Consider the following 23,114-nt stretch of genomic DNA (forward strand, 5'->3'; position numbering starts at 1 on the left):
TGTAAATGGGTTGGGAGACATTCTCAAACCAATCCATATTTTTGGGTTGGTTGGGTTGTCCACCCGAATTAAGTTTTCAATCCAATCCATAAAATATGGTTTGGGTTGGGTTGTCGGGTTTGTAGTATTATTATTTTTTTCGTTTCTAAATTTTAATGTTTGTAAATCGAAATCATCAAGAATCAAGTTAAAAAAAAACTCTTGAACTCATACCATTGTTTAAATTTTATTAAATAAGAAAAATTATATATTATATTATATTAATTTGTGTTGACCAGAATTTTTCAACCATTCAACTTGAGACTCGACCGAACTAAAAAAAGTTAAAATTTTCAACAAATTCACATTTTAAACTAACCCAACCAAATTCATATAATATGAGTTGGATAGTCTGGATTGTTGAGTTATTTGAATTATTCTTAGACCTAATATGTTTTCTGATTTCTTTAAGATATATTTTATTCATATTATTTTATTTACATTTAATTCAATGAAACATTATACCATTCACTTTATCAAATCTATATACGAAGGTTATTTAGTAATCTTGTGGTGATCGAGATGAAGATTGAGATTTGAAGGACAGAGTCGACGAGGAAGACGAAAAAACCACGATGAAGAGGAAAACAAAAACCAATGGAGAAAACACATGTTTGACGAAATCCACGGTGAAAATCTAGATCTGCGTGAAGAGAAAGAGGAAAACCTAGATCTGACAAAGAGGAATATGTCGTGTAGAGGAAGATGATGAGAGGCGAGGAGGAAGACGACTGAGGAAGAGGAAAACGATGATTGTTTGGGGAAGACGATAGAGATAAGAGGAAGAAAAAGGAAATCACATAGAGAGTGGTTATTTGAGAAAGAAGATAGAAATAAGAGAAAGGAAAATGAAATCATGTCAAAAAAATGGAAAAGGAAAAGGAAATAGAAAAATAATGGAGAAAAAAGAAGAAAATTGAAAAAAAATTGAGAAAAAAAAGAGAAGAATTTTCAAAAATAGCAAATTTTACAAAATACTTACAATTTATAACAAATTCTATCGCTTATCGTCACTCATATGAATGTGATAGAAAACTATTAATGATATAATCTAAAAATTTACCATTGCCGATAAATATTTTAATTTATTTACTATTTTTAAAAATGTCTCAAAACACAAGAGAAAATAGAAAAATAAAAAGAAAAGAAAACCAAAAACAAAAATTGAAAAGAAGAAAAATGAAACTAGCAGAAATAATAATTAAGTAAAAAAAGAAAAGAAAACCAATAAAAATAATTTAGAGAATTTTTTTCTTTTAATAATTCCTTATAAAGTAGGGAAATATTTCTATTCTTTTTAGAATGATAATTCCGTTTCTTAAAACGAAATGAAAACAAAAACATAAAGTCAAAAATGAAAATATTACTAAATGGACCCATAAGTTTTATAGTTGGGTGAAAGTTCAAAACTACTCATTTGATTAATGTTTAGGTTGGCAAAACACAAAGAAGATAATTTGTGAAATATTGAACCAACCTATAGGGTACAGATTGAAATTAAAAGGACCAAATTGTAGTTAAAGTTAAAAAAGAAAGGAACTGCAGAAAATATATTAGTGAGATGCATGCATTATGGTCAACTTTTTAGGTTGGGAGAATACAGCCATGGCAGTTGAACAAAAGAGAAGAGAGAGTGTGCACATAGGTCAGGTGTCCGTTAAAGACAGTTTGCCGAGGAAGTTTGCGTTGAGACTTCCCAAGTAAAGATGATCCTGGAACTCCACAGCGCTTGTGAGGAAGGAGATAACCTTGCCAGTAGGATCGTCCAGTTTCCTAAGTATCCTCCCATCCTCTCCCACTTTAATCACCGTTGCTCTCCGTCGTACGCCATTTACAAGCAGGTCACACAAATTGGGAAAAGTGGCCAGAATGTGCCTCGCCATCTTAGACCTCGCAACGAACTCCCACCCATCACGAATCGGGTGGAGTAGAGCTATCCAAAAGGAGCCGTCTGGAGCTAGGTTTATGTTGTCAGGAGCTCCCGGAAGATGGTCTATCAATATTTCGGTTTCCCCTTGTTTCTGTCCCTCCACCCAATACTTGATACATCTATATCTAGAGTTAAGAGAAAGAAAAATTAATTATTAATGATGGATATGAAAGGTTCCAAGTTGCATGTAAGTAAGAGTTGCAAAGTAATTTAAATTACTTGAAAGATTCACAGACGACCACATAATTCTGGTCTGCAGAGAGAGCAACGCCATTAGCGAAATGGAGATTGTCGAGAAGGGTTGATATTTGGTGTGAGGAAGGATCGTACTTAAGGAGGCGGCCGTGAGGCTTAGCTTCCAGAAAGTCCAAATACCAATTATGAAGTCCAAATTTAGAGCTTGCATCGCTCAAGTAAATGTTGCCATCCGCTGCCTCCACCACATCGTCTGGAAAACTGCTTCTCCAAACCCATTCATTTCAAACAATTAATCATTAAGCTTAAAGCCAGAAACAAAGCCATTACTGTTTAATTTGTTTATTACCTTATCATCCTGGTTTGGTTCACGTGAGAAGAAAGAAGGACAGAACATCCATCTTCATTCACTTTAAGGATGCCCTGTGGCAGAAGCAAGTTATATTATATATTATTATACTAAATTAAAAGGGCAGTAGAAGTAGAAGCATATAGTTTATTTAACCTTTTGAGTATCACAAACGAGGATTCCCCATTGGTGGTTGGATGGGGAAGGAGCAAACCCAAGGAGAGTTTGGGAGTGGGCGTTCTTCCAATTCTCCCAAGATCCGTTGGGATGTAATCTGTGTATCCACCCAGTCCTGGAACCCACATACACAATACCTGCTGATTCATCCACACAAACATCTTCTGCATCCTTCACAAGACCCTCTCCCAATTTACTTAATTTCTGCAACTCCTTGTTCAAGGGTGTTAAGGAGGAAAAAGGCAATTCAATAACTGAGTCGAAATCTGTAGATATGGGACAAAATAACATTATTTGCATCCACACAGCTACCACCAAGCTTCCCAACCACCCTACCACCCATTGCCGCCGCAACTTCAATGCCATCACCACCACATCCACTCATATATATTCTACCCCCCTCTTCCTCTACTTATACATCTCGCATCTTACCCACTTCAATCCAAAGCTAAAATTAAACGTCCTTTTCTTTTATCTGTCCTATTTCACTTCAAATTTAATACAACCTCTCAAGCTTATGGCCATAACAAGATATGAAAGGATATTTTGCTATTTCTTATATTTGTAAATTTGTTTGCTTTATTTTGTTATATTTGAAAATACTGTAGTATTCCTAATTTTTTAAATATCAAATATGTCAATCATCAAAACTGAAATTTAAAAAGTTAAGTTAATATTTTTATAAATTTAGAATTCTATCAAATTTATAGAGAGAAGGGTAATATATAATGTTTTTTTTTTTTTTGTATAAAAACAGAACAACGAAATAGATTTTGTTTGGTTTGTTTGTTTCTATGTTTTTACAAACAAAAAAATTCAAGTTAAACAATTAAAAAGTATTTTGTATATATACTCTTAAAAACGTTTTTTAAAAAACAATCCTTGGAATAGTACATTTTTAAACATAACAAATTGCTGTTTTTCTTCGTTTTTAAATATTGTTTAAAAGAACACAATCAAACACAAATTTTAAAATTTAAATTATAAATTCAAATTTTAAAATTAAAATCACATTATTTTGTTTTCAACTCAATTTTTGGATTATGGGACAGAAGAGAGGACTTTTTTTTTATAAAAATTAAGATTAATTAAAGAAAATAAAGAATAACGACAAATGAGAGTAGCATTGAGTAATAATGGAGTGTATAATAACATTTTTAATAAATATATACCTATGTTGATAGACTTAAATGGGAATTAAATTTAGGTGTTGTCACATTTATAAATTTTCTTATATTATACTATATTTATTAGTATTTCGGACCCATGACAAGTAATAAATACTGAAAAGAAGAAAACTCAATCATTAGTGTGAGAGAGAATAGAAAGGGTGATGGGGGGCAGATGTTGTGCTTTGAAGGCCGAAATGGGAAGTGGAACCAATTTAAATAGAATGGCAGGCCCTTTTGGAAAAGCAAAAGCCCAGTGTGGGTGGTGGTTGCCTTTCTCATAGGTAAACTACACCCAACTCTACTTCTACTTCTACTTCTACTTCTACTTCTACTTCTACTTCTATGTTTCATGAAAAATATATGTTAATAAAAACTCAATCATTGAAAGGGCTTACTTGGCTCATTTTAGCACAGGCCACAAGCGCAATATTGCCCAAGTGTGCTTGGATTGCTTTTGAACTAACTATTGATTCCATTGTTTGTGTTAAAAATATGTTATAAAATCTCATTTGTTGCTTTGGACGTGAGTCAGTTTAAGTCAACTTAGTTAGTAAGGGTTAGAGAGTTGATACTTGTTGGCTTCACACCTCTTTCTTGAGCCAGAGAAAGCGTTGGGGAGGAGTGTGACAAAACAAAAAGTTTATTGTTGTTAAAACTTGTAGGAATTTGGACGTTTGAACATAAACTTGAACTCTTGGAACTTTAGATGCCTGGTAGTTTGGATGTCTGTAATGTGGTCGTCTAGATTACATTGCCTAGTGCTCGTCGCGTTGAAGATGAACATCTAGACATTATCACATGAATTTTGTCACCATAAGTTAAATTGTCACACCCTGATCTGCAAAACAACCAGAACGCAGGTGGTAGTGCTGATATGACTCGATTTAGCTTTAAAACATTAAAATTGGTCTTATCATTTAGCTCACAATCAGCTCCTTTTAAACTATCAAGCGAAAAAACATAACGCATCGGAAGTCAACTTAAACTTTTATTCAACAACCAACGTTTTGACGCGATTAAACGCTAAGACACTCATCTTAAATCCTTTACCTTGTTTAAATATCAAATATTTAAATAACATGTTTTAAGCGTTAACACAGACAACATGACTAAAACGTAACCTTTATTAACAACCGGTGTTTCATACATAGTATACAATTACAACACCTTGACCAAAATAAATAACATTAATCAAAACTAAACGCCTTGTAGTTTTCTCAACTGGGTGCAAGTCATTCAACCTTCTTCTATACTTGGCCTAAAAAGTTTGATTTTGGAAGATGAAATTTATAAAACTTAAGCCTAAAAGACTTAGTGAGGTTCTATGAAAACCTTTTCACAATACTCTTTGATAAATCATTTTCGCCAAATCATAGATTCCACCATAAATTAGTTTATCAATAAACACATTATTTCGCAAAACATATCAAAACGCATATAATCATTTTTACAATAGAATCAAATCATTTTAAAATCACATCAATATACATTTCGCATAAACACTCATTAGTCACAATCATTTCTTTCGCCAAGATCCCGAATCGTTCTCTACACTTGGTCTCATTAACTCGTGTTTAGACTACTGTATCAACAATATCAGAGAACATACAGATTCATCATCGTTGCTCAGACTGCTTAACACAATACATTTCTTTTCTACTCTTTACTCCACCATGCATACCTTTTTTACATGGTTGTCTTTAACCTTATGTGCACATAACAATTAGCCCATTCAAAAGAAGTAACTAATGGTTTGAAAACCATTTTATAATCAATATCATAGCCATCGAATCAAGCCTTAAACATTATGAAACATGTTTGAAATCATATACATACTTTTAAGATAAAGATCACTCACTATACTTAGCCTTACAATCGGAAATTTCTTCTTTCTCGCGTAGCCTTCTCGCGAAAACAAAATGACAACACATCAACACTTCAATTTAAGAAAATGAAGCAAATTCAGAAAATCTCCCTTAGTGACCCAAATACTTTATTTGTACTACTATTTAACCTTGATTAGTCATCCTCAAATCCTTGTCCAATTTTCACCCCCTACTTAAACTTCGCACATGTAAAATTAATATTTATCTTAGTCATACTCAAATCCTTAATCTTACATGTTAACTGCTGCCAAATCATATTTGACATTTTTTCGTCAAACCTTTCTTCTCGTCTAATTTCATTCCGCGAATAGCTTTAACCACTTAACATAACTTTCAAAGGTCTTAACACAATAACTCACTTCTTTTCTCAAAACTTCCTCCCAAACTAACGTCTTAATCACAAAACTTATACTTAACCATATAAGATTCTATCATTTAATCCTTTCTGCTGATTGATTCAAATGCCAACTTCTTATCACGAAATATTATTTCAAAACGCCTCCTCTTATCCAAAAAGCAAATTTCAAAACATTTAGCCAATTTTACTTCTTATACTCAAATTAGATGCGGGTCTCACATAAATGCTTAAGGTATGCAGTCAAAATTTGCAAAACATAAACTTGTTAAGAAAAAGGCTAAGTCACATACCACACTCTCTTTAAGGCATTTCACGGTTTTGTTTGAAATGCAAACAATTATGATAATGTCGCAACCCAAGATAAAATAACCGAAACTCAATTGAAGTTGCACAATAATCGATTGAAATACCAAACACTCTTTTGATTTTGCTTAAGAACAAAAGAGAGAAAAAAGATGGAGAGAACTGGTGAGATATGGTTTTCTGAGTTGTGTCAAATAAGCAGCAGGGTGCCCATATATAGAAGTTAAGTTTTGTATCGTTTCAGCAGTCACAAACATCTCAATGGATAATTAACGAAACATTTTAATCTAGGAAGTCAATTTTAAATAAGGAAATGTTTTACTAATTAAAAGCAAAATTGAATTGTGTTAACAAAAGTAAGACAGTTGAATATTTAAAATAGAAAATAATTATTGAATAAAAATATAATATTATTGTTTTATTCATCACCTTGCGACGCCCAAACAAAGCGTATGTGGAGATACTGATAAATATATATTTCTCTATCACCTCGCTCCCTTACAAAACATGGGTACGGTGAAACAAAATTTTCATCAACCATCGTCTAAAATAAGTATACAAAAGTTGTAATCAAGTTGGTAGTGTATGTGTATAGTGTATGGTGTATGATGGTGTATGATGGTGTATGTGTATGTATATGAGGTACGTAGTGCTCACGTGGGGTCTGAGATGGTTGCTTCCATCGTGCTTTTCGCTTATTTCTTTGGTCTGAAATGGCAGTGGGTGGAGTGGTGAGTCACCAGAGGCAGTGGCAGAGACCCAGAGAAGGCAAAGACAAAAATCACTGAAAGATCCACACACGCATCCACATGGGCTTTCTTTCTTTCTTTCTTTCTTTCTTTCTTACTCCTTCAAAAATTCTCCCTTTCTCCTCTTCTCCCCCTCAAGGCTCAATTCTATCTATCTATCTACTCAAAACTCAGATGCCTTAAATTTTGCTAAATGGGGTTCGTACAAAACTAACAGACACTCCCATATGGCCATTTCAGACTTACAGTCACTCACAGCAGCAGCCTTTTTTCACCTCCTTTTCTTTTACCATTACCATTACCATTAACGCCTCTTTATTTGATATTTTCACTATCTTTTCTTAATTTGCTTCGTACACTCCTCCATCATTTTCCGCTTCCTCACTATTTTCTGCACTGCAACTCAGCCCAGAAGTGACAACACACACTATTCTCTTTCCCTTACGTTTACTTGATTTGTGCCCTGCCAACTCCTTGCTTTCCCATTTCCGTAATTCTCTCTCTCTTTCTTGCTTAATCATCCCAATGGCTGCTACTCCCACTCGCCCACCTTCTTCTTCTTCTTCTTCTTCTTCAATCCCACCCCCTTACCCCAAATCTCCTCCTCAGTACCCAGATTTGTATGGAAAGCGCCGACAAGCCGCCAAGCTTCAGATGCTCGACAGGGAGATTGGTTTTCTCGAGGTTTATTTCATTTTTTTTTTCTTAACTTCCTATGCATGCCATTGCCAATCCCTTTTCTTTCGTGACCCTGAAGAAACTGCTTCTCCTTCACAAACCCCACACCCAACTCTTGTATTCCACTCCCATTTTTACCCACCATTACACCATTTCATCTAATTACCACCTAAGGGTAGCTCTTGTTGTATACTGTTTTGAGTATTTCATACCTTTTGGGGGGTGGTGGTGGGGGAGGGTACCCACTGGGGCATCCTCACCTCTTAATATGTTTCAAACCAAAAGGAGTGTTGTTTGTTTATTTGCTTGCACTCTTGTCCCAAAATCAGTTGTCACTCAATTAATTTTGTCTCTCTTGTTCTTTTCTTTTAAAAGGCCTAATGTAGATGTTTAATTACATTAACTTTGTTCCTTTACATGGCCTTTACCATTTGAACTCTTGTTTATGTGCATTGAATACCCTACCATCATCTTTCGGTACAAAGTTTATGGAAACTGAACACACTACCTATGGACTACAAGAGAAATCCCATTCCCACATTGATGTTCAACCTAATCATTTGGGTTTTTGATTCCTTGCATTGCCTTCTCCTAAAATTAACAAGTTTTTTCTTCATATTGTCTCTGGAGCAGGAAGAATTGAAGTCTACCGAAGGTCTTCAACCGGCATCTAAATGCTGCAAAGAGTATGAATACCAGTCTATTTTCTAAATACTTTCAACTTCTACTGCAGAATGAGTTTTATTTTATTGCCCATCCAGTTAGGTACCGTTTAATTGATTTGTGTTTTTCTTACACTCTGCAGGGTAGCTGACTATGTGATCGCCAACTCAGATCCCATGATACCAACGTAAGGCCTCTCATCATTTTAATTTTCTCAAATTCTTTCTAGTTTATTACTCACGCTGAATGTTTCTTCTTTTAATCAGATATAAGAAACATCGCCGCAGATGTCAATTTTGGAAGTGGCTATGGTATGACTCGTGTTATCATTTATTCCTTTATATGGAGTAGAAATAATTAGTGAATTGACCTAAGTTTCTCTCGCCTTTGCTATTTGGCTACTCTAGTTTCCCTGTTGTAATCTGAAGTAATAATGCATTGCCTAAAATTTGGCTTATAGCGATCATCAACGTCCAATTAGAGGATAGGTGTCATTTACTATGAAGATACTAACAGAATCGAATACTGGACCCTTAACTGTGTAAAATAATAGCCTGGACTTCCCTAGCTACCTTTGCTAATTGAAGCAGAAATGTCTCCCATGTAGTATGTAGACTCAGCATTTTGCATATACTGGCCAGTGCATTTGACACAGGTTAGTTTTCTCACTTTGATGCAGTGGATTCCCCTGTTGTAAGTTATCCTGGATTTGCTGTTGCTGTTATGCTGGATGCTCGATCCATCTCGAAATCCCACCCTGCTGCAACTGTAATAACCCATGTAAATGCCTATCGTGTAGCAGCTGTAAATTACCGAAGTGGCTGTGTTGTGGGGAGTGTTGTGGGCAGTGTGGGCATTGTTGCACTTGTCCAACACTACCCCAATGCTCATGCCCTTGTCCAACCATCACATGCAGCCAATGTTGTAGCCATTTTTCATTACCTTCCTGCTCCTGCCCAGAGTGGCCATGCTGTGAATGCAAATGCAAATGCAAATGCACGTTAGGAAAATGTCTAAAAGTACAACATTGTTGCTGTTTTGGTAGCAGAAGCTGTTGTGGGTGTAGTGGAAACTGCTGCTGTAATCCATGCCAGTTGTGTTGCTAGCCAGAGACCACTGCTCACTCCCTTACTCTATCTGGTATCTCTTTGGGAAACTTGGAGTAGTTCAGTTAAGGAATGTCAATTAGTCCCAAGAAAGTAAAATAATGCTGAGGAAGACGGTGGTGGCGGGGTCAAAAATGATTCTTCCTGTGGTGAGTCTAGCGACTGCAACTGTAATACTGCAAAAACAGTGAGGAGAATGGGAGCATCCTAAACTCCTTGCCTGCACAAACTGGGAGAGCTCAGCTCAGGTCCATTAAGCATAATAGCAACCATAAAAGCGCCAGTTGGATGTTGGAGAAAGAAACGGGCGGTCCCATGCCACTGCCACTGCTATATCATAATTATCAATTTTTTTTTTTTTTTCAATTCACAAGCGCCATTATTTGCTAATGTAACAAGTTGCTTGGTTGAAAATTTAAGACCTCTACAGAGCTTTCTGTCCTCCCCCTGCAATCTCACAGCTTGCTTCCTCTTCTTTTGTCCTGTGGCGATTTTCCAATACCTAAAATAATAGCCAGATATGTTCACGATCCACTTTTCGTATTTCTATTCTTTCATTTATTCAAATACGGAAAAGAATGACTAGTCTCTTCTACTTTCTTTTATTTTTTTTAATTCAACAATATCCAAGTGAAAGATTAATCTAGCGCTGAAGGTCATGAGTAGACCATAGCTAATACACGAGTCTCTTCAAGTTGATCTGCCAACTGAATAAATCCGTTTCAACCTATTCGTTTTTTTTTTTTTAAATTTATAATAGTTTACAATTGTTCAAATGTAATATAAGAAGTATTTGTTCTTTTAAGATTGATTACTTCATGGGAAGAAATTTACAGACCCGAAGGGCAACTAAAATAAATCCAAATTTTCCAGATTAATTGAAACCTTAAAGTAAATACAAGTACAGATATTGTAAGCAGCAGTAAAACAAAGGATTAACCCGATTGTTTAAATTAAAAAAGCAAACAAACAAACATGCACACACACAACAACAAACTAACGTTCAAGTGCTACCCCGTTTTCTATAAACAACTCCGGAGTATAATCAGATAATGTATTCAAGTTGGCGTCATTTAATCCTCTGCATAACTGTAGTTCAACAAAATGCATCTTGAGACTGCTAGTTCAGAAATCTTATTGGGAGAGTCCATCGTCAAAACCCTTATAGCCCCAAGAGAATTTTAAGGAATAAAAATCATATCCTCAACAGCACGAAAGTTCTAGTGACCATACTTCTGAAATTCCCATTCGCTATTATCTGTAAAAATGGCAAAGCTCCCTTTAAATTTTGAAGTTCATATAAAGATATGAGAAAAGGGTAGGGGAAGAACTTGAAACGCATACCCAATGGGCAAACTTGACGTGTCTTCAACCATCTACTGATACAGTGGAAATGAAATGCATGATTACACACCCCTACAAATACAAAAAACAAGACATTCAACACCACGCCTTAGGCTTCTGCTATAATTCCACATTGGGAGCAAAAGAGGCACATAAATGTTGGGTGATAATTGCAAAAGAATGTTTCATGCTGAAGGTTGGATAAAGTTTTAAGTCACCAGACTCAAAAATAATATGAAGCTAACATTAAGCAATTAATATAAATGATTTTTTAGCAAATTTCTATCTCCTCCGTGACCTTGATTAAGGAGAGAATATTTGCAACATCAAGATGTTTGTTTCTTTTCAGAGAAGAACATCAAGATGTTTGACAATATAGTCATAAATTAGAATTAGCCAAAAAAATTGAATTAGTAAGATCAATACCCAAATGAACAATTTGGTCCCTTTAATTTCTGAAACAGAAGCAGAACATTTAGGCCAGCCACTGTAAGATCAGCAACTACTTGCAACTACCCAAAAAAAAAAAAAAGGAACAACTTGGGAAGGCACTCCAATAAGAAAAAAAATTTGGTTTGGAAGATCTAAGAGACCTGTAAAGTCAATCTAACGTTTCAACACTGAAATATATCCGTTCTGATTATCTAGCTTTAATATTATATGGCATTGGCTACCAAAAGACGTTGAATTGATTTATCTTCAACAAGGAGACCAGGGAACACAACTGATGAGACAAAATTTGACAAGTAGGGTTTTAGCGTAGTTGTTTGCAACCTCTGCATCAGTACCTCTTATTATGGTTAGAAAGGTTGATGGTTAACGTTGAGTCTCTTGAAAGAGACACTTAAGAGACCATAAAAACTCTTGAGAGGCTTAGAAAGGTAGGTAATGGGCAGTTTAGTTGTTGGCGTTGTTTCCCTTCCTAAAGGTCTTTTGATGGGCTGGTCAAGTATTGCTTCCTTCAGGTTTCTAATTGAATTTCTTTGGAAGTTCTAAAGATGAAGACAATTTCTCATTTCAAGGTTGGATTCGTGACTAGACATTTCGAATTGTCAATTCTGTATGTAGTGAGTACTCTAGGTTGTGTTCTTGTGCTTGTTTTCCTCGGCTCTTAAAAAAAAACTACCAAACTAGAGCGGGTAAACCAAAAAGAACATAAAAAACACTTACTTTTCAAAATTTTAGCTTTCCAGGTTAGCTTACTACAGACTGGATCAATATGGCTAAGGTAGGAAACAATTTAAGGTTACAGCAATTGACCAAAAAAAAAAAAAAACCACAGAAAAAGACTACAATCCAACTGAATAAAACCTAGTTCATAATTAATAGTTATAAAAAAGTCGTGTGGCTGAAGTCACAAGGAGGAATTAAACCTAACATCCACGCGATCTCCCTATAATCCAGGCCATGCACTAATATGGAGAGATCATGCTATGTTATCCTCCTATTAGAAATATTGTTGCTCTAAATATTCAGAAGAGAGGCTCAATCAATCATCCGCCTCCACATGTAAGATGCAAACCAAAGTATTGAAAATAGTAGCACATATCGTCTCTCTGTGAATGGGTTGGTGAGGAAGAGGGAATAAGAAAACGTACCCCAAGCTACGGTACATTCCTCGCTGGTTGCGCTGGCCTGGTTAGCTTGACACTCAATACCTAGATACCAAACAATGATAGGTAGTTAAAATAAATATAGATTTTTTTTAATGGGCAGGAAGGTCGACAGAAGGGAAGAAGAAGATCGCTCCAGATATCTTAAAACTTAAGTCTGGGTGATGATGAACTTACAAAGATCCATGATATGGTTCCTACAGATCGCACAGTTATCGACAACGATATCTGCAATAAGAATGAATTGTGCGATTTAGAGAAGAAGGTTTCAATGCTCGAAGTAAACAGGACAATGAGAGCAGTAATAGCAAAGATTAGGGTTTTGAAAATACCCCATGCCCAAAGAGCGACGGCGTTCCATTTTTTGATCTCAAAACGCTTGGGTTTCTTGGAAGATGAAGGACCGGCACTGCTCGAAGCCTCGACGGCTGGAACCATTGGAACGTCGGAGTCCAAGGTGGCCATAAATAACTGGCAATAAAAGAAGCTTCTTCCTCCTCCGTCGGCTGCACACGGCGCGGGCGGACTCAATTCCTAATATTTTTTATTTTCCAAAAAATGTGTTATTTGCCCATTGAACTTTTATAATCTATTTTAACCCATCGATATTACAACATGATGTCGACACCCAGTAGAAAAAGGTCAATTTTCTTTTAAGAAAGGAAAAGGATAATGTTGACTTCACACCCAATATTGTGTAACATGGTATAAAATTAACGTAAAAAAAAAAGACTAAAATAATTAACACATATAAAAGTGGAGAGATCACATTTATTGGAAAAGCATACATCAAATTCTACCTGGCTCAAAGAAAAACGAATACAAAAGAATTAGAAAATAAAAGATATCAAATAACACCAAACATATACCATATTAAAACTAAAACGAAAATGAAAATTAAATTAAATAACTACACACAATAGAGTGAATTGTGAAGAATCCACGTTTCAATATGAAAAACCAATCAATATATCAATCGATATAAATGAAAGAAAATTATAAAATTGATAGAAAATGAATAATTCAATCTAATTTGTGAAGAGCGTTCCGTTCTTATGATCAAATCTTTCTTTTAGCCTTTAATATATATCAAGAAAAAGATAATCAACAATAAATCTATTAAATATTAAATATAATGTATAAGACAACCAAATTATTGGCTATCAAAGTGTCTTGAATTTCAAGAGAAAGAAGAAGAGATAATATAAAACTTTGAACATATACAATATAGATGGAACAAAATAAACTAAAAGAATGTGACATAAACGTTCTTGAAAGAAAGACAACAGAGAAGAAAGAGGATTGTGACTAACAATGCATCTGAAACAATATTGCTTGAACATTGTCCATATTTCTTAAATTTCCTTTAAAAAATACAACAAAAAAAAGGGTCCATTTATTGAATTGATGAACTTAATATAGGATCCGTATGACATTTAGGCCCAATCATTTTTGAAGTATTTCACCCCATTAAGCCATTCGTGACCAAAATTGAATATCAGTGCAGAAATATTCATTATACATTTGGTAATCTGACCTATTTAATTAAGCTCTGATTTGTATCTATTTTATATGATTTAAGTTAAAATATTATATATATAAAGCTGACTGGAAGGGAGGAGGGGAGGAGTGGAGGAGTGGAAGTCATCCTCATGTTTCCATTAAGAAATAGATAGCCGCTTTGCTTTACATGCGCTACCCTCTTTCTTTCTTCAGTGTTTTCATTTTTTATTCCAATCCAAGTCAAAAGTCAAAACGGCTGAGCTGTCTTTTGGCGATGTGGATGCATTAGAATTTAGAATGATTAAGGGAAAAAAATAATGAAGTTATTATAAGGCAACCACCACACAACACAACACTAAAATTAATCAATGCAATAGATCCGTGTGTTGAGGAGGAAATTGAAGCAACTGATTCCTCCATGGCATCGCAATTAAATTATAATTACGATCCCCCTTTTGAACAAGAACAAAAAACCAACCAAATCCTCTGTAATTGTATATCTACAGTTAGGGTTTATGATTTTCATTTTAACCAACCCCTGCACCTTATGATTCAGGCTTGATTTGAATTCGGCTGATCCATAACCGTGTACACAAAGGTGCCTGATGAAATATCATCGAAATCCTTGAGTGGCTCTAATACCTTGACGACAGAGCTCATGGAGGGCCTCTGCTTTGGGCGGTGGCTTAAGCATTGGTAAGCCAACGAGGCTGCTTTCTGGGCTCCCATTTCGGAGTATTGGCCTTCAAGTCTGGGATCTATTATACGGCTTAGCTTCCTGGGATCATTCAGCATCGGCCTCGCCCATTCGGCTAAATTCTGCTGTCTCTTACGGCTGCTCTTCTCCACCGACCTCCGCCCTGTCAGCAGCTCCAAAAGCACTACTCCAAAGCTATACACATCACTCATCGCCGTCAAATGCCCTGAACCCAATCAGAATTAAATTCAAGTTCAACTAACTAACTATTTTTATTTTTAATCAACGAGTTCATGAATCTCGGTGATGCATACGCATACCAGTCATTATATACTCCGGCGCCGCATATCCATGTGTACCCATTACTCGGGTGGAGACGTGAGTGTTGTCTCCTTCTGGACCGTCTTTGGCCAGACCAAAATCAGACAGCTTCGCAGTGTAATCCTGAAAAACAGAAAATGCAAATTCAATTCTGGGAATCAATTAACCTTGGTTTCACACACAATAACAATCTACTAATCTGTATCGATATCTTACAGAATCAAGCAGAACGTTGGAGGCTTTGAAATCTCGGTAAATGACTGGTTTATCTGCTTCGTGTAGGAAGGCGAGACCCTTCGCAGCTCCAAGAGCGATCTTCATTCTCGTGGACCACGGCAATGGGATTGAATATTCTAAGAAACACACATTGAGATTATGATAAAGACAAACAAAAAAACAGTGGGGAAAGTAAGTAAGTAATTCAAGTGGATAGCATTAAATATATCCATACTTTTGAAAAGTTGATTCTCCAAGCTTCCTCTGGGCATATACTCATACACGAGCATCCTATGTTCGTCTTCGCAGCAATATCCAATTAGCTTGACAAGATGGGCGTGCTTAAGTTGCCCTAGAAAAATGACCTCCGTCTGACATTGAGGATTGAATAGGAATTGAATTGATTAAAAAAAAGAGAGTAGAATGGAATTGAAATGATTGAATTGGAATAGAAATAGGGTAGCGTACCAGCCACTCCCTGTGGCCTTGGGTTCCATCCAAATCGAGGAGTTTAATGGCAACGGGCTGAGGGAGCAAGCCAGGCCTGAGATTGTCATCGAGGAAGCCTTTGTAGACGGGGCCGAAGCCACCCTCTCCAAGGAAGTTCGAGGAAGAAAAGGCCTGAGAGATGAGCTTCAACTCGGCGAGGGTGAAGACGTGGATGTCAGATCCGGCGAGAGAGATTGAAAGATCCTCGGAGATGGTTGAGTTAGGGTTAGTGAAATCGAGTTTGGAAATCCTCTGGAAGGAACTAGGCTTATTATTGGCGGCCACTACTTTCATCACCTCCGACGACTGGGACTCCACCTCGCAGCAGCTGGAGAAAATGGATCTCCACTTCATTTTCTTCACCGCCATTCTTTCTTTCTTTCTTTCTTTCTTTCTTTCTTTCTTTGTTCTCTATAATCTCCACTTCAATTGACAAAAATAGGCCAAAAATGGGGTAGATAAAGATTTTTAGGATTGATTGTAAAAAAGTTGACATTTAGGACAAATTAGAGGTGAAATGACGAAAATACCCTCATTTCATGTTAAACATTTCAATTTAAGAACCTGCGAGATGTCTGCGAGATGTTTACGAGATGTCTACCAGATGTTTGCGAGATAAAATAATAATAATAATAAATTGTTTTAATTGTTTTATTTTTTTTAAAATCCGAATATGAATTGTGTTATATGTATATATATTTGCATCTTAAATGTATCAAGTTGATTTATGGTTGATTTAAGGTTGTTTTAGAGATGTTTCAAAGGATGTTAGCAATTTATTATTATTATTATTTTATCTCGCAAACATCTGGTAGACATCTCGCAGGTTCTTAAATTGAAATGTTTAATATGAAATAAGGGTATTTTCGTCATTTCACCTTCAATTTGTCCTAAATGTCAACTTTTTTACAATCAATCCTAAAAGTCTTTATCTACTCCATTTTTGGCCTATTTTTGTCAATTCCCCACTATAATTGTTGTTGTTGTTATTATTAATTTGAAGAACGAAATGATGAATGATGCACCACCGGCCTTCTCAACCCAAAACCAATACCCTTTTACCAATTTAGGCTTTATATTTCTTTTAATATTTATGCTACGTATTCAGTCTTTTGACACCCTGGATCACATTCACATAACAACTGCTCCATCCACGTGCTAATTTCTATACTTTTTTCACACTAATCATCAAATCAACCCACATTAACTATATAATATCAATTATCAACCTATTCATTGTTATTTTCTTACCCCGGCCCTTCTATAAATTACTCAAATTTTGATGTAAAAAATATCAAAGTCATCCCATTCCTTTTTAATAAAGTCCAACCGTTATTTCTTTAACCTTAAATTCGAGTAAAATTACTAAAACATACGTTTGTCACGTTGAAAAGCAATCTTGCTCTTGCTCAAAATTTAGTGCCCCTCTCGTTATGTCTTGCTAATCTCGTCCATCATTCACAGTATCGCTCCCTCTTCACCGCTCTTGAATTGCCACACTAAGTTGCTCGAGTGAACTTGCTGAGTCCACACTGTCATCAATTCATACATCATTAAACTATATAATTGTACATGCGTTAGGGTTTATGCATTATATATATGTACATGTGTTAGGGTTTATGCATTATATACATGTGTTAGGGTTTATGCATCAACCTTGTGATCTATATCACATAGTTTCAAAAATTCAAATATTCACTATCTTTTAAGAATAAATCTTTATATATACATATATTAAAAAACATATACAAAATATATATATATATATATATATATATATAAACGGTTCGATTTTAATTTTACCTAATGTAAGTGGTTGGATGATTCTATTACAAAATTTAAAAAACCAAACCAAACTGAAAAACATTCTTCTTTTAACTTTAAATCCAATCAAACTACAAATAAAAAAAGAATCGTAAAAATAGCAAATTTGATAAAATATTTTTAACATATAATAAAATGTTTAGATTTTATTAATAATCAGTATTAATAAACACCAATATGCTCTTATGAACTGATAGACAATTAAAATATCTATCAATTTTTATCGTGGATAAGATATTAAATTTTGTTATAGTAGGTAATTATTTTAATTTATTTGACGATTTTTAAAAATGATTCAAATAAAAACTTAATTTTAATTGAAGTTTTTATAGAATTATGGGAAGGTATTTAGAGAGAGAGAGATAAAAAGAGAAAAATGGTGAGATGAATAAGGAGAAGAAAGTAGAGAATAGTGATAGTGGGTGAGGGAGGCGGGCCCGGTATTGGATGTCGTCATCTATTGAAAGTCAAAGTAGCATCATTCTCAAGATATAATATTTCACATGGAAAATGAACCTTTCTTTTTTTGTTTTTAACATTAAAATTTGTAAAAAACGCGTGAAGAAGAGGCCATAACTTGACTCACCTCCCCAGCCACCCTCCCAAGTCCTCCTATTTACACCAACGTATTTCGAAATTCGAACCTTCCATATATATATTTTTGCTCTTTTCTTTCAATACACCCTTTGTTCCAAGGAATACTTTCTATTCTTTTAATTTTACAATATTATTTTTATAACTCTCCAACTCTACCCATCAAAAGCAAATTTGATCCATTATCAGTCTTTTAAAGATAATATTAACAAATTGTCTTAGATTGATTTACTTAGACAGTCTAAGAGTTCGATTGAGGCAAGTCTGACACAAATTTTTATTTTAATGTAAAGAAAGGTGTAAAATTAATACAACAAAGACTTCAGAAAAAAATAATTTAGTATACAATGTATTAAGTTAAACAGTGCTGCTCGCCAAACTTACTTGACTTATCCCATTTTTGTAGCTTTTAAATTAACGATTAATAGATTATTAATTTGTAATTTGATAGACAAGGTTAACGCGTTTGAGTTGGCCACTTACTGAAGACGGTCTCAAACGGCGACAGAAGCCACCATGGTCAACAAAAGAAACCCAGCCTCTTGACTGTTTATTATATTAAGCATAAGTATTCGCTACCACATTGGCTTCAACTTTTACTTTCATCCATGTTAATTCTAGATCGTTCAGGTCTAGAAATTCCACAAATCCACATAACATGTTGAATCAATCCATCAGTTTCAGACACGAATTCATAATTACTGCACCAGACACGACCACAGAATTGTTATGCTATAATTAAAGTTTACATAACAGCAGGGTATTCCACTCAAGCTGAATCAAGTCAACTCAAGAAATATGATAATCCTTGCATTTATTTTATGTTAATTTGAAAAGGCCTGTACATGACCAAAACTAATCGCTTGATCTAAGCTCGTCTCCGTTTCTTCACTGAATCACCGCCAATGGTAACAATAATAACGTCCGAGAACAAATGCCATCAATCCCACGAAGAATATGGCCTAATGGTCTTCCCCTCACTAACGTATCCAAACCGGCTTCAGCACAACTCCCTCTTCGATTGGTTTTCAATCAGAACTCCAAAGGTTTGGCCTATGACCAGCATGAAATAGTATGGTAATCATTGTGGCTGGGATTCAGACAGCGAGCTTTAAACCCTTTACGTGAGAACTCGAACTAGTACTGGCCTGCAGTGCAACAGAAACATTAAAAATTCGGATGGCAACAGTAATGAAATGAAAGAAGAATCTTGATAATTTTAACCTATGATCCCCCCCCCCCCCCCCCCAAAAAAAAAAAAAAGAAACATTTTCGGTAAAACATTTCTATTCCGAATAACAGGCACCTCACAACAGCATAGAAGTTGATATGGCCAGTAGGTAGTACTTTACTACCATAGATACTATTCAGCCTTGAGAAACTAGAATCAGTGTAAATGTCCTAACCGTCTATTAGTAGTCAACTTGTCTCATCCTTCACTTGCTTATTTTGTAATCTGGCACAGAACAGGCGAACACTTCCAAATAGTTGCAGGCCGAAAATTCTTAGTCCACTACACAATAGACCTCACCAAACAGCAACTGGCACACGTGAAGATTTTCTTGTAAGCGGGCTTCCTAACGATGACAAACCCAAGTTGAGCTTCTGTAAAGCAGCTTGTTTGATTTGAGAGGCTTCATTAGGCATTCCAGCCTTCAGAAGGCAAGATATCAAAGAATTAATAGTAATTTCATCTGGAACACAGTTGATCTCAATCATCTTATAGAAAGTGCTAATTGCCTCCACCATCCTCCCTTTCATACAGTTGCCAATAATAAGAATGGTAAATGTTATTTTATCTGGCCTGCATTTCTTCTCCTGCATCTCAGCCACTATGAAGTTTGCCTCATCCACCTTTCCAGCCTTGCAAAACCCATCAATAACGGGATTATATATAAATGGTTTGGGAACAACCTCACTCGATTTCAAGTGCCTCAAAAAATTTCTTGCCTCCCGTATTCTATTTTCCTTACAGAGAGCATTGATGAGCACAGCATAGGTATACACATTTGGAGACAGATTTCTTACTTTCATCTCCTCCCAGAGCTTCAAACCTTGATTCACTTCACCTTCCCGGCAATAGCCATCAATCAGGGAAGTGAATGTAACCACGTCTGGTAGACAGCCAAGAAGAAGCATTTTCTCATACATGACCATAGCAGATCTCATGTTTCCAACCTTGCCAAAACCATCAATGAGGACATTGAAAGTGAAGTCGTTGGGTTTGATTCCAGAACTAACCATCTCGTCAAAAAGCTCAGAAGCTGCCTTCATATCACCCAATTTGCAATAGCCTGATATAATCGATGTATAGGTTATAACATCTGGGGAAACCCCTTTTATTAACATATCTTCTTTTAGCAAATCATGCCCTTTACTAATCTCATTGACCCTACAAAACCCATTTATAAGCGTATTATACGAAACAATATCAGGAAAGCAACCAAAATTTCCCATATTCTGGAAAAACTCAAAAGCCTTATCAATTTCTCCTATTCTGCACAATCCTCTAATTAAAATATTGAAGCTGTAAACATCTGGAACGAAATATGGTTCCAAGTGCTCCCTGAATAGTAAGACAGCTTCATCTACTAGGTTCTGCTTGACCAACATATTCAACAAGTTATTATACACAAAAGGACTAACTTTAATACCATAACAGTGAACTTCATTAAGAAAATTTTTGGCAGAATCTAACTTCCCCATTCGAGCGTATGAAGACACCAAGAGTTCTAAAATGGAACTATCCGGCAAAATCCCGTCACTCCTCATGCAATCAAAAACAATTTTTGCAGAATCGTTGAGACCCACTTTACAGAGATTCCTCATGAGCAAATCATAGGTATTAAAGGTATGGTTAATGCTCAGGTGTGTTCTACTAAACTCAAAAAACTTCAAACCCAATAAGGGATCACTAAACCTCTTAATAACCTCAAAAGCGATTGAAGGGTTCAAGTTTCTACTTAGATAACCAAAACAAGCATTCAGGGAATGCGATCGAAAAAAGAGAGTGCAAACAACCTTCACTAGCCAAGCCTCCGAGTGTCGTATTATCTCTCTATCACAAAAAGGCCGAGCGCGTGATACTGAATCTGCAAGGCTATAAAACTGAGCAATGGAGAAGTTGGAGGTTCGAAGCCTGTAGGCACGGCTAGAGAAGAATAAGAGGGTCATCTGCAGCCCCACGCCATCGTTGGGCTCTGCTCTATCTTCCCATATATTCTCAATCACAATTCTTTCCTGTTTACACCCAGTAGGTCTCTCAGATTGTGTGTCAGGCTCTCTAATATTCATGAAATGAATTAAATGTCCAGTCTAACTCGCATAAATAATAAGAAATCCATCATTTTATTCAAGACAATAAACCTGAGATCGAACGAAGCTCTGATGCCATAACACTGTTGACAACAAAATGCTGGTTGATGAAAGTTGCCTATTCGCAAAAGAAGGAAAACTCGCAACCGAGTAAGGAACTCAGAGTTCCAATCAATGTGCGGCCCGCAAGATGATACTACGAGAACTCCATCAAAATATCTGGACCTTGAAAGAGTGAAGACGGCTGCGAATCGGATGAATCAACGACTCCCTGGGTTCCTGCGTTTAGGGTTTTCCGTTTTACTTTGTTTAATGTTTTCTCAAAAGTCTTGTGTGGTTTTTCTTCGGGCCGAGGAGCTGAAGATCAAGGCCATTGTATTTGTGAGCCCAAACTGCCCAATCCGTTTGGGGGTAATTATAATCCATAACCATTTAAAAAAAATGGTAAATATAGTAAAATTATTGTTAATAGACTTACTATTACTAATAGACCAATATTTATAACATGATATATTAGTGATAGGCTTCCATCGTTGATAAAATTTGACAAATTTTGCTGTATTTGCAACTTTTTAAAAATATTGTTATATACTTAATTATTTTGTATCTAATGGCTAAATTTGCAACTATCCTTAATTATAACTTATGGTAAATTTACAAATAATAATAAATTCTATATATATATAGTAACAAATATAGCATAATCTATTTTGATAAATTCTTCTGGTCTATCCGTGATAGACTTCTATCACTTTTATAGTTTATGATAAATATCTGCAACATTGTTTATCTATCAGTGATAGAAGTCTATCATCTATAGATATTAATATATTTTGTTGTGTTTACAATTTTGTTTAAATATTGTTATATATTCGATTATTTTGAATCTAATTGTTATATTTGCAACTGTCCATTTGTTAACTGTTCTTTTTTATTTTTGAAAATTAACTTTGTTCATATTCTTCGTATTTTAAGTAAATTAGGGTAATATCATATACAACCCACATTTTAATATTTTCTTATAACATTATTACTTAGTTTATTTATATATTTAGTTCATTTATATATTTTTATGAGAAATGTCAAAATATCAAATTTTACAAAATATTTACAGAATTTAGCAAACTTTCAGATTCTATCGATGATAGACATTGATAGACACTTGTATGTTTTTGTCGGTCATATTAATAGACAATGATAAAAGTTTATAGTATTTATCATTAATAAAAAATTCAAAGTTTTATTATATGTTATAAATATTTCAGTATATTTTATTTTTTCAGTGGATGTTCTTGTTTTGATTTCACATATTTTAATTTATGTAAAATTATTTTTCATGTGAATAACTTAATTTTTATATATGATGTGGTAAATAGTGTGTACGGTGATAATCTATTATATTTACCAATTAAGATAGATTTTATATATTTTCTTACAAACTTTCAGGTTTCTGCGATATTTTGATCTATGAAACGAAATTCCATATAGTATATATATTAGTTAATCACGATACACTAAAATATAATTTTTTAATTTTATGCACAAGTAAAATGTCACGCTTATATTTTAATTTTTTAAAATACAATTAATATT

At 34.9% G+C, this 23,114-nt stretch overlaps 5 protein-coding genes across 5 annotated transcripts; 1 reads left to right on the top strand and 4 right to left on the bottom strand.

The window, feature by feature from the left end:
* Positions 1 to 1,422: 1,422 nt before the first annotated feature.
* Positions 1,423 to 3,156, bottom strand: LOC101215445 (protein STRICTOSIDINE SYNTHASE-LIKE 4). Its single transcript, XM_011650275.2, has 4 exons — positions 2,670 to 3,156; positions 2,514 to 2,587; positions 2,189 to 2,425; positions 1,423 to 2,094 (listed from the first exon to the last, which is right to left on the bottom strand). Exons 1-4 carry the CDS (start codon positions 3,054 to 3,056, stop codon positions 1,686 to 1,688), a joined length of 1,107 nt encoding a protein of 368 aa, XP_011648577.1. The 5' UTR covers positions 3,057 to 3,156; the 3' UTR covers positions 1,423 to 1,685.
* A 3,860-nt stretch (positions 3,157 to 7,016) lies between these two features.
* Positions 7,017 to 10,141, top strand: LOC101215202 (guanine nucleotide-binding protein subunit gamma 3). The gene is made up of 5 exons (XM_011650276.2): positions 7,017 to 7,842; positions 8,470 to 8,522; positions 8,642 to 8,686; positions 8,766 to 8,810; positions 9,179 to 10,141. Exons 1-5 carry the CDS (start codon positions 7,684 to 7,686, stop codon positions 9,603 to 9,605), a joined length of 729 nt encoding a protein of 242 aa, XP_011648578.1. The 5' UTR covers positions 7,017 to 7,683; the 3' UTR covers positions 9,606 to 10,141.
* Positions 10,142 to 10,449: 308 nt separating this feature from the next.
* LOC101209687 (RING-box protein 1a) lies at positions 10,450 to 13,149 on the bottom strand. The gene is made up of 5 exons (XM_004141025.3): positions 12,895 to 13,149; positions 12,740 to 12,790; positions 12,548 to 12,607; positions 10,950 to 11,021; positions 10,450 to 10,863 (listed from the first exon to the last, which is right to left on the bottom strand). Exons 1-5 carry the CDS (start codon positions 13,025 to 13,027, stop codon positions 10,826 to 10,828), a joined length of 354 nt encoding a protein of 117 aa, XP_004141073.1. The 5' UTR covers positions 13,028 to 13,149; the 3' UTR covers positions 10,450 to 10,825.
* Positions 13,150 to 14,363: 1,214 nt separating this feature from the next.
* LOC101209441 (serine/threonine-protein kinase RIPK) lies at positions 14,364 to 16,224 on the bottom strand. The gene is made up of 5 exons (XM_004141024.3): positions 15,768 to 16,224; positions 15,535 to 15,670; positions 15,300 to 15,436; positions 15,083 to 15,206; positions 14,364 to 14,988 (listed from the first exon to the last, which is right to left on the bottom strand). The coding sequence occupies exons 1-5, from the start codon at positions 16,155 to 16,157 to the stop codon at positions 14,618 to 14,620; spliced, it is 1,158 nt and encodes a 385-aa protein (XP_004141072.2). The 5' UTR covers positions 16,158 to 16,224; the 3' UTR covers positions 14,364 to 14,617.
* A 2,502-nt stretch (positions 16,225 to 18,726) lies between these two features.
* On the bottom strand, positions 18,727 to 21,875 carry LOC101209195 (pentatricopeptide repeat-containing protein At2g06000). The gene is made up of 3 exons (XM_031881115.1): positions 21,261 to 21,875; positions 19,613 to 21,161; positions 18,727 to 19,354 (listed from the first exon to the last, which is right to left on the bottom strand). The coding sequence occupies exons 1-2, from the start codon at positions 21,498 to 21,500 to the stop codon at positions 19,734 to 19,736; spliced, it is 1,668 nt and encodes a 555-aa protein (XP_031736975.1). The 5' UTR covers positions 21,501 to 21,875; the 3' UTR covers positions 18,727 to 19,354; positions 19,613 to 19,733.
* Between the last annotated feature and the right edge of the window lie 1,239 nt (positions 21,876 to 23,114).

Source organism: Cucumis sativus, chromosome 2 (assembly GCF_000004075.3).
Source record: "Cucumis sativus cultivar 9930 chromosome 2, Cucumber_9930_V3, whole genome shotgun sequence".
NCBI lineage: Eukaryota > Viridiplantae > Streptophyta > Magnoliopsida > Cucurbitales > Cucurbitaceae > Cucumis > Cucumis sativus.

Coding starts and splice junctions, on each gene's coding strand:
- LOC101215445 (XM_011650275.2), bottom strand. CDS start 3,056: ATGGCATTGAAGTTGCGGCGGCAATGGGTGGTAGGGTGGTTGGGAAGC. Junction 2,588..2,669: donor TCGTTTGTGATACTCAAAAG/GTTAAATAAACT, acceptor CTTCTGCCACAG/GGCATCCTTAAAGTGAATGA. Junction 2,426..2,513: donor AACCAAACCAGGATGATAAG/GTAATAAACAAA, acceptor TTGGAGAAGCAG/TTTTCCAGACGATGTGGTGG.
- LOC101215202 (XM_011650276.2), top strand. CDS start 7,684: ATGGCTGCTACTCCCACTCGCCCACCTTCTTCTTCTTCTTCTTCTTCT. Junction 8,523..8,641: donor GCATCTAAATGCTGCAAAGA/GTATGAATACCA, acceptor TACACTCTGCAG/GGTAGCTGACTATGTGATCG. Junction 8,811..9,178: donor CAATTTTGGAAGTGGCTATG/GTATGACTCGTG, acceptor ACTTTGATGCAG/TGGATTCCCCTGTTGTAAGT.
- LOC101209687 (XM_004141025.3), bottom strand. CDS start 13,027: ATGGCCACCTTGGACTCCGACGTTCCAATGGTTCCAGCCGTCGAGGCT. Junction 12,791..12,894: donor CGTCGCTCTTTGGGCATGGG/GTATTTTCAAAA, acceptor TTCTTATTGCAG/ATATCGTTGTCGATAACTGT. Junction 10,864..10,949: donor ACGTCAAGTTTGCCCATTGG/GTATGCGTTTCA, acceptor CCATTTTTACAG/ATAATAGCGAATGGGAATTT.
- LOC101209441 (XM_004141024.3), bottom strand. CDS start 16,157: ATGGCGGTGAAGAAAATGAAGTGGAGATCCATTTTCTCCAGCTGCTGC. Junction 15,671..15,767: donor AAGGCCACAGGGAGTGGCTG/GTACGCTACCCT, acceptor CCTCAATGTCAG/ACGGAGGTCATTTTTCTAGG. Junction 14,989..15,082: donor GCCGGAGTATATAATGACTG/GTATGCGTATGC, acceptor GATTGGGTTCAG/GGCATTTGACGGCGATGAGT.
- LOC101209195 (XM_031881115.1), bottom strand. CDS start 21,500: ATGAATATTAGAGAGCCTGACACACAATCTGAGAGACCTACTGGGTGT. Junction 21,162..21,260: donor GGCCTTTTTGTGATAGAGAG/ATAATACGACAC, acceptor CTAAGTAGAAAC/TTGAACCCTTCAATCGCTTT.